This window comes from Lytechinus variegatus, chromosome 11 (genome assembly GCF_018143015.1).
Source record: "Lytechinus variegatus isolate NC3 chromosome 11, Lvar_3.0, whole genome shotgun sequence".
Lineage (NCBI taxonomy): Eukaryota > Metazoa > Echinodermata > Echinoidea > Temnopleuroida > Toxopneustidae > Lytechinus > Lytechinus variegatus.
Window position 1 is genome coordinate 15500456 of NC_054750.1, and position 18119 is coordinate 15518574.

Below are 18119 nucleotides of genomic sequence, written 5' to 3' on the forward strand. Positions count from 1 at the left end.
AATAGAAATAACAAGAAACTGATTATCATTTCTCGGCAGCGACATGCGACGATTGTTCGTCACCAGTACATTCATCATGTTGCCCCATCAAGATAGACGTCAACGACATATTTTACAAGGGTGAAACGGAATGCATGGCGTTACCACGTACCGTCGGGATAAATGCCAAAGTCTGCGCTTCCGACAGCACCGATCCTCTGCCACGTGAACATCTCAATGACATCACTGCGTACCTGGATGCATCGGCGGTTTATGGGTCAACACAAGCAGAACTTGATGAGCTAAAAGATGGTATGTTTAAATCACTAGCGTACCTGACGAGTCAAAACTCATGCAAATGACGTATCCCTGCCCCCCTGGCGAGCTTGAAAACCTATTTTGCCCCCCCCCCTCCCCTCACGAGCATGAAGACCTTTTTTTTTGCTTGTTCAAATTTTCGGCCGGTTTTGCCCCCTGTGGAATACCCTAGGTACGCCACTGGTTTACATGGAGCTCGAAATCAATCCTACATACGCCAAATCGGCATTGATATCGTCTAAACGAGATATCAGATATTACATCTTGTTATGTCGCCTTAATGGCCATAGGCAAATAAAGAAGTTTGTTGATATTTGTCGATCCCCATTTTCATTATTTGGCCTCCCTTGTTCACGTAATATGGGAAATATGGACGTTCTGGTTCTGTATTTCATGAGACCAGTATAATCACATACTTTGGTTATGAATTATACTTCGGCCTAAACATGTGTACTGCATTATGGTTAGCATAGTATACATTTTGCATACAAAACACAAAACTGAATACAAAATCATATTACATAGGTTATGCAGATTCGAATTAGTGATAGGTCAATACGCCATCACGTGACCATAGGTGCGAGGATCGCATTAGTTATATTCTAGGTTTTGCCGTCACCTGCACCTCAGGGAATATACTGCGTAGTATTTTCAATTGCGGCGTTATATTCACTAAGGTGACGTCACTCGCTGCTTACAAGTGGCGGAACAAGGTAGTTTATTTTATGTACGCGCTGTTAACGCTTCGATTGCATGAAGAACGCACTTGATGTATTTTCAAAATCTTTTCTATTATGACGTAGATGGATCAGCGCTGCAGCAAGAATTTCGTGTTGGAGCCAGATGATGAATGCAATTTCTGATGGCGAATCCACATATACTATACAATATAACAGATATTGCCTGGTCTATCGTTTTAATAAATAACATTTCAACTCCCCTCCGAAGCTATATTTTTCCATCGGGATAATATTTTCCCTCAGCGCTGCGCGCTTGGGAAAAATATAACTCCGTCGGGGAAAGGAAATGTTATATTCAAACTATAGGTAGGCAATATCTGTATTATATTTCCACGGCGAATTTTTAATGCTATTACCAGACATGCCAGACAATGAAACTAGTTATATCCACTGTAATTATATTGTTATTGTTTGAACATTTTCCTGACAATCAGGTTACCTCATGAAAGTCCTTGAACATCCTGACGGCTTGCTTCCCTTCTTACCTGTGGATAGTACCGAAAAAATGTGTCGTGGTATGGACGACTCGAGGAACATTGGATGTGCACTCGCCGGCGACTCGAGAGCGTCAGAGCAGCCAACGCTGACAGGATTCCATACGATGTTTGTCCGATATCATAATGTGATCGCCAGGCAACTTAAGGAGCGCAACAATGATTGGAGTGATGATACACTATTCGAAGAGACCAAAAAGTGAGCTCATTTCATTTATATCCCCTTTTATTGTTTTAACCATTTGATCGAAATTACCTTATATACGCTTTACTTTCACACCATGGATCTACAAAGAAATGGAAATTCAGAGTAATCTCAGATTTCAAATATTTCTGCTTGGTAATTCATTTTCAACGAATTTTCTATGTTATTTTCTTAATCACCGTTTCTATCGTTTGTCCGAAATTGTGAATACACTTTGGAAAACAATGTAGAGCACTGCTTTTGTCCAGCACGCGTTTTACGATTTATATTACTAGTACTGTCATTTCCACTAATATGATCATTTTAATTGTATCGCAATTAAGTTTAATGATTTTCAACGTCTTAACTGCTTTTGATATCATATGAATTGTATGAAATGAAAATGCTCTTGATAAATTGTAGAGATGCATACTTGACATCAAACATTTGATGACTGTAAACAATTTAAAGCTGAACGAAACAAAAACTGTTTTTTTCATAGCTATCTCCCCACACAATTTAAAGAAATTGCCTTATATTCAACTTTAAATTGGTGATCTCCGTATTAATCCTTCAGAAAAGAAATTAAGAACCTACGGGTATATTTTGATAAACATATGACTATGAATGATCATATTTCCTCTGTTTGTACTGTCATATATCGTTTGAGGAACATAATAATTCAGAGGTTTATTGATCAGTCAACTGCTAACCATGCCATTTCGCTCCCTTATCCGTTCTCGTCTTGTTTTCCGCATGGACCTAATACGTCCATGATTTCTGTAATGGTCTTTCTTTAATACCAATGGCTCACATATCCAGAATTGGACTGCCCGTCTTATTTTTGAAGTCCGCCGTGACACACCTCCTGAACCCCTGTTACATAATTCACAACTGGCTCCCTGTCAGGCAACGACATATTTGTATGTTACTTCTTTTTGTATACAACTCACTCTATAACCTTGCCCCCAAAATTTGTCTGATTGTTTAGAAATTTATGTCCCAGGTAGAAGAGCTAGATCCTCTGAAGACCCACTTAAATTATCACATCCAACTAAAAGAAAACAAACCGGAGATAGAGCATTCACCGTTGCATCCTCAGTGGAATGAAACAAACTCCCTCTCTCAATAAGACAATCCCCAATAGTCATTTAGGAAGTCCCTTAAAACTTGTTTGTTCTTGGCAACTGACCTCATTCAATATGCCAATCTGATTTTTTTTTTTTTGTATGAATAAGTTAACTGAAATTCTGAGCGCTTTGGGTCATGTGGGAAAAGCGCGTTATGAACATTGAGTATTATAATCATTATTATTATTATTATAAAGGTACATAAATGTTTTTTTGTTTTTTTTCCTGCTGAAGATGACTATCTTGTTCTTTCTCCCATCATCGCCACATTTCAGGATCGTTAGTGCAGTCTTCCAACATATTGTTTACAACGAATACCTTCCAGCTCTTTTGGGCGCGAAGTCCGTCGAGCACTTTGGCCTGAAAATTAGGAGAGGACGAACCGATGTATACGAGAAAGATGTCAGTGCTACATTATCCAATGAATTTGCCGGAGCAGCTTACCGTTTAGGTCATAGTCAGGTATGATTGACATGGTTTTCACCCCCAACCCATTGATAAAGATAAATAAAAATAGTAAAATACTGAAAATGTATTCAAAATCATCTTGTACCGAAAGCCTTGGTATATAGCTCCGCTTCGCGTTAAAGGGAACCTCACCCATCGTCCATAGATCCGCCCAAATTCGCCGAAAGGGTACGTTTAGACTTAAAAAATACTTGTACGCCATTCTTCATAGTTTCATCTGGTTAAATGAAATGCAGATTCAAACATCAAGCAGCTATTTTATAGCAACTGTCGTCAGGATCGCGATGCGACGCTACACTGTAAAACTGCGGTGTTAAAACTGACACCAATTGGTGTTAATAGAGGACCACACCCTGATGTGTTAAAATTACACCCTAGAGATTGAACATAACACCAAAGAGTGTAAATGTAACAACAAAAGGTGTTGTAATAACACCTTTAGGTGTAAAACTAACACCACCAATTTAACACCGGTGTAAAATAACTGGTGTGGTCCTCTATGTACAACGGTTAACACCACAGTTTTTACTATGTACCCACCTTTTCCATACAAGCCCTTCTAAATTTCATATGAAATAAGACAAGTTATGACATTCATTATAGAAACTTTGTGCAATAAAATATATTAATAAACAACAACTAGGTTTAAATCAAAAGGGATTGAATAAGAATATCTTTAAATTGATTTTAAGAAGGAAATATCAAAAGGTTTTGTTAAATGTATGATCATTCCTTACGATATTTGTAATGTTCAACGATATTTGTAATGTTCAACGATATTTGTAAAATTCAACTTTATGTTTATATGATTATTTACCCTACTTATTTCCATAGCGTATATTGAGCGTCACTATACATGGCAGACAATGATGCTAAATAGATCATGTACTTGTGGTTCATTAGTATTTACTTGAAGCTTTGGAAAGGCAATTAAGGATAAATTGCTTGAATTTGAATGTTTGATGATGGATATGACCGTTACTATGCCGAAGTAGATAGGAAAACGTTATCGTTGTTTCCCTAATCAATTACAATGTATGTGTATTCAAAGTATCGAACGATCAATTGACGCCGATAAAAATGATTTCACTTTTTACCCCTATCAATATTTTCGATATTATCAAGCCTCAGTAATTTTCAGCTTGGTTTGTGTATATTGATAGGTAAATTGTAATCATGGTGTTGAAATATAGTTTCCTACATTTTTTGTTCATAAATTAAGATTTAAAGCCGTGTAAACTATTATCAAATGATACTAGTTGCATGAGATCTTTTTACCATTTTATCCTTATTTTGAAATTCGGTCCCCTTGTCTTTTAAAGATTCCAGTTGAGCTTGAGACCCGTAGCAATGACAACAAACCTTTGAGAAGCGTTCAACTTCGTCATGCCTTCTTCAACGCATCTGCGATTTACGACAGTGAAATTGTAAGAATTTCTTTGAAATATATAATTTTGGGCTTGGGTAACAGATTTTTTTTTTACTTTAGCAGTTTCATTTCCTTTTTATTTGTCGATTTCTTTTCAGCTAGGCTTTTAAAGACTGGACATTTAAACCATTTGAAACAAATGGCCGCTGCAGGAAGCCATTAAAAAAACACACACACAAATTTGAAGTGACGACGACTTTTTAACACTGCAATCCTTCATGTATGTTTGATCAATAAATTTCATTCGATTTAATTTGAATTGGATCCATTTCGTTCTTATTATTACACTTTTAACAATAACAAACTGACTGCAACTGTCATCACCACAATTCGAGGTTGCTTAGAAACTGGTTGCAGTTTGCTTTGAAAATTCACTATTTAATACAATGTGATAAAAAGAAGACGTTGGGAATTATATAAGGATATAAATGACAAAAGACGTAGCTTTTCGACCTCAGATTTATTCATACCATAGATCCGACAGCTGCTGACGCCCCTCAAAAAATGTGAAAGGGGTAGGGTGAAAACATGTCTTTAACCCTTTGCGCGCGGATGTTGCAATTTTGCACATTCGTACAATTAAATTCAACAATTGTAATAATTAGTTTTCTCCGCTACCTTCAAATTAGATAAGCTAATAAAAGGCATCAGTTCTTGGATAACATCTAGATAATGATAATAAGTATTAATGGTGCAATATGGAAATCTTGAATTAAAGAAAATAACGTGTCATTATTATTCCCCCAAAATTAATTAACCGTGCAAATAGATCAGTACAGCATTGGGATTGTTTTAAGTGCAACGAAGGCCTAAACCGAGATATACTGAATTGTTTGATCCATGAAGTGTGGCGATCGCACTTCACAGATCAAACAAATATTTAGTCACTTTTGCTACGACCACACTGAAGAAACCATCTCAAAATCTACCAAAACTAAGATAATTCTGGAATTCTCTGGACAGAGAAATGAAAGAGGCAGCTAATCTTATACGATTTAAATTACTCATTAAAAAAATTCCCCTGAATTCTTATTGATTCAATCAAATATTTGTGAACTTCATACTTATCCACGGTAGTATTGATTATTTTTTGAAGTCAATATTTAATTTTGTATATAGTGTAAATACATTTGTGTTACAGTGTTTATATCTATATAATTTTATAGAATTTTGCTGATTATTTTACTCTATTTGTATCATATTACCCTTGTATGAAGTTTTGATAGGGGTCTACATTTTACAAGCTCTGCTTGTTAGTAGGCCCCTCCACTTTTTCATTTCATTGCTACGTTTCAATCCTGCAAATGTTATGCATTTTTTCATTGTAAACATGATTACGAAATGTACTTTAATGATTGTGGAATATGAATATATCAATAAATAAATACAAAAAAATAAATAATATATCCCATGTCATAACATTGGTCTGTTTGGAGACGTTGTATGGAAGCTTAAAAGTGCCACCGAGATGTTGAGATAATCATCTTGGGAAGTCGACATCATGATAGCAAAAGATCAGATGACGAGATCCCGGATCTCGTCATGTCGACATCTTTTAGAAGAGAAGATCAGATGACAAGATCTTCTATCTCGACATGTCTACATCCAGTGGAAGAGATGATCAGATGACATGATCATGGATCGAAGATCTTGTCATCTGATCATCTCTTCTAAAGGATGTCGACATGACGAGATCCGGGATCTTGTCATCTGATCATTTCTTCTACAAGATGTCGACATGATGAGATCCGGGATCTTGTCATCTGATCATCTCTTCCACAAGATGTCAACATGACGAGATCCGGGATCTCGTCATCTGATCTTTTGCTATCATGATGTCGACTTCCCAAGATAATTATCTCAACATCTCGGTGGCACTTTTAAGCTTCCATAACGTTGGGACTGTGACCCTGATTATAATCTAATCATACTTACATTATCATTCTTCTGAAACAGAACGGTATGAACGGTTTTATTCTCGGAAACATCAACCAGAGAGTGAACAAAATCGATCGCCATTTTTCTTCTGGAATTCAGGGTCATCTCTTCGAGGATGTAGAAACTGGGTAAGTAATGCGGTTCGTTGAGAGAATCCTGTGTGAGGTATTCCTTTTGTTGCAGATTGGATTTTCGTCCATTGACGATGGATAAGAACTGGAGTCATGAGAAAATCGAATCAATGAATACAAAGTAACAAGCTTAATTATGGCGTAAATTCGGATGCACTACATTTTTTCTTTCTTTTCCCTTCCCTAATCCTTATCCTAAACCTAAAACACGTGAACCTTATACGCTCACACTTCAAAAAAAAACTGTTCACACATTGTTACCAAGAATGCGTATAGCATTTCCAATCATTTTAATGCATGATGAAATACCACTGTTGATTTAATGCCTTGCTCATGGGCACACACACGTACGTACACACATCCTCACAGGAGCGCGCGCACACACCCCTCCCTCACAGACACAACACATAATTCTTTTTTTTTAAACTTGAATATTCCATACAAGCTCCTATTACCGTTGAGCACTATCAAGGATTACACGTTTTTGTCTCACCTGCATAGCAGAGTGAGACTGTAGGCGCCGCTTTTCCGACGGCGACGGCGGTGGCGGCGGCGTCAACATCAAATCTTAACCTAAGGTTAAGTTTTTGAAATGACATCATAACTTGAAAAGTATGAACCTAGTTCATGAAACTTGGCCATAAGGTTAATCAAGTATTACTGAACATCCTATTAGAGTTTCATGTCACATGACCAAGGTCAAAGGTCATTTAGGGTCAATGAACTTAGACCATGTTGGGGGAATCAACATAAAAATCTTAACCTGAGGTTAAGTTTTTGAAATGTCATCATAACTTAGAAAATATATGAACATAGTTCATTAAACTTAGACATAAGGTTAATCAAGTATCACCAAATATCCTGCATGAGTTTCACGTTACATGACCAAGGTCAAATGTCATTTAGGGTCAATGATCTTTAGCCGATTTGGGGGTATCTGTTGAATTACAATCAAAACTTTAAAATTTTTGGATCTGATTCATGAAACTTGGACATAATAGTAATCAAGTATCACTGAACATCCTGTGCAAGTTTCAGGTCACATGATCAAGGTCAAAGGTCATTTAGGGTCAATGAACTTTGGCCGAATTCGGGTATTTGTTGAATTACCATCATAACTTTGAAAGTATGTTGGTCTAGTTCATAAAGCTTGGACATAAGAGTAATCAAGTATCACTGAACATCCTGTGCGCATTTTAGGTCACATGACCAAGGTCAATGAACTTTGGCCATAATGGGGGTATCTGTTGAATTACCATCATAACTTTGCAAGTTTATTGATCTGACTTTTGAAACTTGGACATAAGAGTAATCAAGTATCACTGAATATCCTGTGCAAGTTTCAGGTCACATGATCAAGGTCAAAGGTCATGTGAGGTCAATGAACTTTGGCCACATTGGGGGTATTTGTTGAATTACCATCCTATCTCTGTAAGTGTATTGGTCTAGTTCATAAAACGTGGAAATAAGTAACCAAGTATCACTGAACATCTTGTGCGAGTTATAGTAGTTTTCAAAGTCAGCACTGCTGCTATGTTGAATTGCGTGATGCAGGTGAGACAGCCAGAGGCATTCCACTTGTTATCCAACATTGCGTATCAAGGAATGTATGCCATGGCTGAGATTCAAACCTCTAGGACCATGCGTTAAAAGACAAGAGCCAGAACCACTAGACCACGCCTTGTCATTAGAAAATAACATAACTCCTTTGTTTTACCTCCAGGCACGGTCTCGACTTGATAGCTATTAACATTCAGAGGGGACGCGAACACGGCCTCAATTCCTACACGGTATACTATGAAAAGTGCAACCATGAAAAGAAGATCTCCTCTTGGAATGACTATCTGGGAGTTTTCCAGGATGACCTTCTTATTAAAGAACTCGCGAATCTCTACGGGTAAGTTTATTTCACTTAATTATTGCATGTCTCTCTCGTGGACTGTTTACTTAATTTACCAGCTCTCCATGAAATATTTTGGGTGTAAGGAAAAAAGTCTTTTTGCATCATATTTTAACAGTTAAACCAAATCTGGCCTTCTCTACTTGAATGTATAAAATACACAAATAACACACCGATATGAGTAGTTCAAGACTTAAGTTGGAGCTATATACACTGCTGGTTCTTGTGCCGTTTAAGGATGCCAAAATTGAGATCGGATGGATGTGGCCTTCTTCTTGAAGGTAATAAGAGATTTTCGCATCCCACTCCACGCCCTTTCGTAGGTGAAGGTGACGGAAAGTTTTCTTGCCCGTTGAGTGTTTTATATAGCTGTTCTTATGTTAAATAAATAAATTGACTTAATTGAATTAACTTAACGTACGACTGATGTCCGTTTTTTGTACCAAGTGATATATATATAGTCCTATTCAAATGGCTTATCCCCTGAAAATGTGTTCCATTCGCAAAGTCGTGTGTTACTTTAAGAACAGCTAAGAAAGACATCTACAGGTAACCGGCAGGTACCATTTTAATGCACGTGAGTAGAGTTAGATGTGTGTAAAATGCTTGATGTATCACGCCTATATTGCTTACTTGCTATGTTTATAAAAAAACACCCCGCTTTTCGTTCATGACCATTCTAGCCCCGAAGGGTATCGCGAAATAGACCTCTTCATAGGTTTAATGATTGAGAAGCACGTGGAAGGAGGTCGGGTTGGACCTACCCTTGCTTGTATCGTCGGTAACCAGTTCAGGCGATTTCGTCATGGAGATCGCTTCTGGTATGAGAGGAATGAGCCAGAGGGTTTCTCAGACGGTAAGATAATAATTTGTGTCAAATAAATTTTGTTAATATATTTATATACATCCGCCTTCCGTATGTGATTTTCTGGTTGTCACTCGGTTCGTATTCTCAGTTCTGGACCAGTAAAAAATGTTCAGAGATAGTTAAAGTAGTTCGTGCGCCCGGTTTTCGTCCGTTGCGGTAAGTAAAGAAACGTTTGTCGGATCCACTTCAAACTTAATCAGAGGATAGCAGTATAAAGGACAAGTCCACCCTAACAAAAAGTTGATTTGAATAAAAAGAGAAAAATCCAACGTGCAGAACACTGAAAATTTCATCGAAATCGGATGTAAAATAAAAAAAGTTATGACATTTTAAAGTTTCGCTTAATTTCACAAAACAGTTATATGGCTGGTATGCAAATGAGGAGACTATGACGTCATCCACTCACTATTTCTTCTGTATATGATTATATTCTTATTTTCTCATTGTCAAGTGATACAACGATTAATTCCTCCCTGAACATGTGGAATTAGCATTGTTTAATACTATATGGTTCAGTCAAGTTGGTCCTTCTTGTCAAATCTGTAAAAAATGAAATACTTTATAATTCAAACAATAAAAAACAAACGAAATAGTGAGTGATGGACATCATGGACTGACTCACCTAGTTGCGCATTATCACTGTTTTGTGAAAAGTAAACTTGAAAATGTCACAACTTTCTTATTTCACATCCGATTTTGATGAATTTTTCAGCACTATGATAGTTGATTTTTCTCTATAAGTCAGCATTTTCTTGGGGTGGACTTGACCTTTAAAAGTAAAGAACAGTTTGATGGATCAACCTCAAACTTTGTCCAAGGTCCAAGCATACACCTGCATCTATCGGCTGTTTAATGAATTCACTAAAACTGTCCCTGTTATTGTCATCTGAAGAACTTTCTCTCTTCATATTTCTCAACTTTGATTCCATGATTGTCTTTGACAATAGATTGAAAGAAGCTGTTCGTCAGTAGACATTGGGCCAGATACATAAAAAGTAGCAATTGCTTTTGCTAGGCTTTTTCTTGATTCCGTATGTATAAACATGAGCGAGCAAAAGCTTTTGCTATAAGCTCAAACAATTGCTAATGCCTAACAGCGTTTGCTTCACAATTTAAGCTATTGCTTAAATGCGTATGCATAAAACGAATATTTTGCTTATACGTTTGAGCATCATTTCCTTGGGTTTTCTCAAGCTCCTTCAGAGCAGCTTGAGCAATTGCTTGATCAGCCCGTCCGCATTTTATAATCATGTTTATGTAACTGAGAGAGAACCCCGAGGTGTACAATAGCCTGCATGTACACGTTTTTTTCCTAGTAAGGGCAAATCGAATACCATAGATTTATTAATTAGAAACTAGAAAAGTTTGACACCACGTCTGAGGAAAGATGTTACAGGAAGAGAGGAGAGAAACGCTACCAACTTTTTCCGTTCGAGTCCCGCTTTTGTTCTGTAAGTCGTGTTTGCACCAGCGTGACGTTGTTATTGTTCAATCGCTTCTGAAGGCAAGAAAAAGGGTTTAAACACAAGCAAAGGATTGTGCATACGAAATAATTAAATCAATTGCTAAGGAAGATCTTTTGCCTGATGAGCAATTGCTTGTGCTTGAATCAATTGCTACCAATGGGTCAGATGCATAGCAATTGCCTGTGCTTGAAGCAATTGCTACTTAGGCATCGGGCCCATGGGTTCAGATGCATAAAAGTAGCAATCGCTGGCGAGCAAATGCTTCAGGCACAAGCAATTGATAGCTATTAAAGCAAAATATTATGCCATAGCAATTGCGTTATTTCGTAGGCATTACACTTTGCTTGTGCTCAAATCATTTTCTTGGCTTCAGAAAGCAATTGCAAGCGGTTTGAACCATAGCGACGTCACGCTGCAGCGTGCGAATACGAATAGCAGAACAAAGTAGGGAATCGAATGCAAAAGTGTGGCAGTGCAAAATACCGCTTCTCTCCTGTAACATATTTTACCTAGACATGGTGTCAAATATTCCTTTAACTTATTTCTAGTTAATGAATTCATATAGTTTGCTCTTACTAGGAAGAAAACATGTTCACTTATTGCAGGCTACTGTACACTGTGTGGTTCTCTCTTAGGTATACGTAAACATCATTAAGACGCGAACATCCTGATCAAGAAAACGCTCAAGCTGCTTTGACGTAGCTTGGAAAAACTCAAACAAATGCTTAAACGCACAAGCAAAATGTACGCTTTATGGATGAACTTTTTAGAGATAGCTTAATCGTAAAACGAATGCTAACAGGCAGTAAGCAATTGTTTGAGCCTACTAGCAAAAAAAAGTTGCTTACTCATTTATTTGCATACGGAATAAAGCAAATGCCTAACCAAAGCAATTGCTACTTTTTATGCATCTGACCCATTGATGTTACACAAATTTTATACGCAGAATAATATTCCAAGTGTTTTATTTGGAAAAATGTATTTTTACTATATCGACATAATTTGCTTATTTGCATATATATACAGTGTGTCTCTTTGACAGCGTTCAACCTCTTAACAAGTCTACTATGAGGTCAATATGACTGTGTTTGCAGAAGTTTGGGGATCGTCTCCTTCTCAATTTGACTGCTCCAAATTTGCAGCATGTTGATTGAGGGGCATGTTCTGAAACAGGACATCAGCCAACAAAAAAAACAAGACCTGGAAAACTTTTTCTTTGTAAATGATCAGATACGCCTTTGTAGTCGCTATTGTCAAAACCTGAAGTTCTCTTTAAAATTCACATAATCAGGTGACAGTAACCGTCATCCCATCAAAGGGAGGGGGAAATGACCACCCCCCACACACACCCACGATTACCATATAAGAAATTGCCTTATAAATGTTATATATTAGACCTTCCTTATTTTCTTTATGATTTCAGCTAAGCTAGCTGCCATCAAACAGGTATCGCTGTCAAGTGTGATCTGTAGTACACTGGATAATAGTGACGAACTCGAAGTCCAACCTTATGCCCTCTACACCCCGGTGTGTCAATGTGACTATGTGAGGTATGTTTTATGCTGTCGTCACACCAATGAATTGACTCCAAACCTATCGACGATGAATATGCCAAAGGAGATAACGTAACAGATTCGGTCGGTGTTTGAGTCGGTTTCGTTGGTGTGACTCTATCGATGGTCTCGACATGCGTTGGCCACAATAGCTCATCTCGCTGTAAAGTTTTCGCCATTGGTCGTGTAAATTATTAATTAAATCATTCATCCTTCATTCATTCATAGATTCAGGAAAATAGTGACATTCGAGTTGCGCTCTAAGTGCCATGTGAATATTTAGGAATAACAGACCATTAGCAGATTGTTTATAAGCCTGTTAAGCCTAATGTTTTTAACAAGATGTGAAGAAAAAAATTCTAAAAAGTAAACCACTTATAAAAGTTTAAACAACATACTTCTTGGAGTGGCGGGCTAAGGCTTGACCGATTACAAGCATGCTCAAGCGCCGCTGGAATTTAGGCATCGCCCAACGATGTTTGTAGAAGTCGATTGGGCTGTAAAAAAACTTATCGGTGGTCGAGCAGTGCCCTGTCAGGCCAAATCGGGGAACTTTTCTATGTGTATTGGAGTCCAAGCAATGATCGGCTTACGACCCACCGATTCCCGGCGATCTCCTACCAGCCACAGGGCTATTTTTAAGTAATCGCCCAGCCAATCTTGAATTTGCCGCGAGAAGGACAAATCGGGGAACTTATCTGTTTTGCTGTTTCGGTGACCGCTCGACAGTCTTTGATCCAACAAGTTCAATTTTTGACCTAAACCGTTGGACGGTGACCACTCGATTACGTCGGCTCCCGGACGGCGACCACCCGGGCACCGAGCGTATTTAGGGCGGCGAGTGAAAAGTAAGGCTTAGGTCACAACTCCAAAATTTAGCCTGTTCGGCGACCGGGCGGCGAGTTTCTAGCGAATTTCGCCCGGGCACTGACCGGCGGCGGTCCGGGCACCACTGGTTTTGGGGGCATTGCTCGGTCGCCGCTCAAGACATAGCCCAGAGTTACAATTCTGGCGGCGCCTGCCCACTTTTCATTCGCCGCCCTAAATACGTTCGGCGCCCGGTTGGTTGATGTCCGGGCGCAATCGAGCGGTCGCCGTCAAACGATTGAGGTAAAAAATTGAACTCGTTGGATCAAAAGCTGTCGAGCGGTCATCGCCCGGTCCCCGGCCGCTGAGAGATCAGTCGATGATCTCGCGGTGAATACAAGATCGGACGGGCGATAACCTAAAAATAGGCCGGTGGGGGACCGCCTGGGAATCGGTGAGTTGTCAGCCGATCACTGCTCGGACGCCAAACAGATAAGTTCTCCGATTTATCATTGAGTAATGGGTAATCGACCGGGCACTGCTCGGCCACCGCTAAGTATTCTTACAGCCCGCTCGAATTCTGCAAAAATCGTTCGGCGATGCCTTAATTCCAGCGGCGTCCGAAAAGGCTATTAATCGTTGGTTGCCACTCTGAGTTGTGACTGAAGTCTGAGCAGGCGCCTCCAGAATTTCAATTCAACAACGCGCTAAACAGCATGTTTACCGTAAAACTGGCAGCAAAATTGACATAGATTATAAACGTGTGTTACAGCGTTTAAAATGTATTAGCTAAGTTTGTCACTGTAGTCTTTTCTCAGGGCCTACGTCCGGAACGGTTTTGAAAGTGGTGGGGGAGGGCTGAACATCCAAAAAAATAAAAATCAGATGTCACAGGTTTAGTGAAATCAAAAATGAAAAGCAATCGTAGGCTGAAGCCCCTCAGCTTCCCCGGCCCTTTTTCCATGCCAGGTTCACTTATATTACATGTTCACCTTTATTTATAAATCAGTGGATACAGGCCTACTGGTTTATTATAATGAAATATAAGATATATATATTTTCTCCAAAAAAATGAAAATGTAGCAGTTGGTATGAATCCTCAACGAGATTGTACAATAATCATAATTACAATCTATTGTGATCAGATAGAGATAGGCCTACTTCTTAATCATCCAATCAAAGAATTATTTAGGCGCTATTATCATAGAGGATGTGTGACATGCGCCTCCCTTATTTGCAAACTGACAAGGGGCCCATAACACAAAGCTTAGCAATGATCGTAGAACATTTTTCTACGATTGATTCCATTTACCACAATGTAGATTCAATCTTGAAAATCAAGCGTACGAGTAATTGCTTACCTTGGGACCCTGGATGTGGATAAAGGCTTTTTTCAGAAACTTAGAGAAGATTTTAAACGTCGTAACTATAACTTCACATCCGATTTTGATAAAGTTATGTTCAAATCCTTCTGGGTGTTTAGATGGAGTTAGTTAGCCGGAGAGGGGGTGGATTATCTCCTAGCCAACCCCTTTTTAAAAGTAATATTCAAAAGTAATATTTCTCTCTAAAATCAAAAAGTACAATATACATTCAACAAAACATTTTAATTTTTAATAAAAAAATACATCATTGATAATAATATTGTTTAAACATAATGAACATGCAACATAATTTAACTGAAGGTCTGAGAGAAGTTAATCTGTCTTCAAAACACCCCCTCCCCCCCCCGTCATCTAAGCACAAACACAAATAAAACACAAGTGGACACACATACTCACACACCGCACACCACCCGCACAACTCCCCCCACGAACGCACCCCCTTGGCGGTTTGTACAATATATCAATATGGAACATTGTGTATTGCATATTATACTGAATTCTGATATCCTACGCCTTCAAGCTACAACACATGAATACCTCACTGCTTTCACTTCTACTAATTAAAACTAAATTCATCATTGTATTTGTTTTGGGATTTAATAGAGTACGCAAATTCCTCTGTGAAAATTAATATTTCCTTTAAAATAAAGATATGCATTAAAAAATGTCTAAAAAATTAACAAATACAGAGGAAATTGATTTGGATATCATAATTTGTTTTCGGAGTATATATTCACTAAACGTCGTCCAGTTGTACTATGTAGTAAATACCACGGCCTTTCATAGAACAAGAATACAGATAAAGCAGGAGTGAAAATAATGATAGGGATCGACGCCACGAAATCATTCATTCTGACAATCTGCTTATATCTTTTGATTATATCCCGTAATATATATATATGTATTTCTTTTTACATTAGCAATGAACAATCCTGGGTGGATTATGCCATGGATCACGACTTTCCGGGTGACCATTTGGAGCTGCCTGGATTCACTAACCATCGTGTAAAGTGCAGCGATGAACGTTCGATACCCCGACTGAACCTCGATCCGTGGAAGGTGGAGACAGTGTCCTACACGGATCCTGAAGGTGGGTCTCTCGGTACAGTGCCTACCAGGTCTCCTTCACTCTCCGATGAACCCGATCTAGCAGACCGGTCTTCCGATTCTACAGACGAATCGGATTCTTCGGACTCGGTTTCCGATGGATCCAGTTCTGATATCGATTTCGACTTTTTGTTTGGATCCGACTCGGACTCTTCTGAGTGGTCTCTCAGAGACTGGGCCGAAAAATGGCTAAGCCTATGGCGACGCCGTCGTCGCAGGGGTTCTCGACGCCGAAATCGACGCCGTAAATTTCATCGATGATCGATACTATGTTAACAATAATCAAATTCTTTCAACGTCAACTAAAAATATCTTCACAGAAGTCCAATAAATTAAAAGAAACTGCTCATCTTAAAAAAAATCTATTTAACTTGTATTTTCATAGGTACACACTAAAAAATTGGGTTCAGATTTGAACCTAAGGGGTTCGTACAGTAAGCACCCCAAGAGGTGCTAATGAGTGTTATTTTGCTCATTTGTGCACCTTGAAGGGTGCAGTAAGGTATAGGGAGGCAAAGATGAACTCTGTAATAAACGTTCAAATTTGAACCCTTTTTCAATGTCAAGTATTATGCACCTTAAAAGGTGAACAGTTGCAGGTACACAGTTTCCCTTCAGGGAAAATATAAACATGGCACAAAATACATATTAACATCTTGATTTATTTAAATAGAAAAGAAACTATCATGATACATTATCTCAGTATAGGCCTTAAATAGAAATACTATACTAAAAAATAATCAGACCATAGATTTTCTCATATTTTCTTCTCAAACAATGAGGGTATTTTGAAAAAATAAATACAAACGAGCAAATTATTTTGAAAGGGTATTATAGAAGGTTACACTTCGCAATTCCGAAGCTTCGTAATTCCGAAGGTTCTTTATTCCGAAGGTTCGTAATTCCGAAACACGTAAATTGCCTATACCTCGATGTTCGTTAATCCGAAAACGAAAAAAGGTTCCTTAATCCGAACATTTGTGGCGTTATTCCGACGGTTCGTTATTCCGAAGGTTCGATAATCCGAAAACGAAATAAGGTTCGTTAATCCGAAAACGAAATAAGGTTCGTTGTTCCGAAGGTTCGTTAATCCGAAAACGAAATAAGGTTCGTTGTTCCGAAGGTTCGTTGATCCGAAAACGAAATAAGGTTCGTTTTTCCGAAGGTTCGTTAATCCGAAAAATGAAAACCGGGAAAGCAGAGGCAAGGGGGGGGACACTGTTGCAGTTCAATTGTTATGAGGATGGGAAGGCAAGGGCGGCCGAACGAATTTTCGTTTGCGGGATAAAGCCAAAAAATGAAACTCATACGTCAAAATGGGCACTTTGGTGATATTTTCACCTTAAGATTATCATCTGCTTGAAGTCATTGTGTGTTTGATAGTGATTAAGTAGAGAAAAACTTTTTGAAGTGACTTCTTATTATGGCAAAATGTATATTTAGGCTTTATTTTTCGGGAGAGAGTATAATAAGCGAGCGGCTTTGTAAAACAAATTCAAAGCTGAAGTTGTAAAACGTTTTGGGGGGTCAATTATTCTTAAAATGGCATTATTGCGAGGTGTTGCGAGCGTGAATCACAAGCTAAATCTAGGGTATTTCATTAAAAAATGACAATAAGTTTTTAAAAATCCGAACAGATATCTGCTGTCATTAAAAAAATGTGCATCTAACTAAAGAATTAACACGAGCGCAAAACGCGAGCTTAAACATACTGACCAGAAAAGGAATCGTTAAAGAAAGCATTCAGTGACCTCTTTAGGATGCTTATTTCATCAATCGAATGAGAGTGCGAAGCGCAAGCTGAAAATTTGGAATATTCCAGCCTGAAAACTTAACTTAACTTGTATACTTTAAAAAGAGTATTTTATTTCGAAAAAACAACAACATGAAAAACGGCATATTCATTTTTGAAAAACGAATTTTCCCATTTTGGAAAATATTCATTTCCCTGTTTTTTATTTCATTTTTGGGGTGCAAGTGCCCCCTGCCTCCCTCCCGGCGGATCCAACTTTCGTCAAATAGGGGGGGGGGCAAATTTATTTCAGCCATATTTTCCTCGATCGGCAGCTTAAAGTAGATTTTTGTTTGTTTCTTTGAAAGGGTAGTCCTAACAGTCAATAATTAGCTTTATACTTATAAAATAAAGTAAATATGTAATAACATGATAAACCCTTTTTAAATAATACGAGCGCGAGCTATATATTTTTTTTAATAGATGGGCA

General features: G+C 38.2%; 1 protein-coding gene across 2 annotated transcripts in view; it reads left to right on the forward strand.

The window, feature by feature from the left end:
• LOC121424193 (heme peroxidase 2-like) overlaps window positions 1–18119 on the forward strand; it is a 40549-nt gene that overhangs the window by 13855 nt on the left and 8575 nt on the right. For both annotated transcript variants that reach the window (XM_041619802.1, XM_041619804.1), the window contains exons 7-15: window positions 40–291; window positions 1472–1730; window positions 3121–3307; window positions 4636–4740; window positions 6699–6808; window positions 8535–8708; window positions 9395–9567; window positions 12469–12595; window positions 15711–15880. In XM_041619802.1, the coding sequence (XP_041475736.1) occupies window positions 40–291; window positions 1472–1730; window positions 3121–3307; window positions 4636–4740; window positions 6699–6808; window positions 8535–8708; window positions 9395–9567; window positions 12469–12595; window positions 15711–15880 (1557 nt within the window). The remainder of the gene's footprint in view (window positions 1–39; window positions 292–1471; window positions 1731–3120; window positions 3308–4635; window positions 4741–6698; window positions 6809–8534; window positions 8709–9394; window positions 9568–12468; window positions 12596–15710; window positions 15881–18119) is intronic.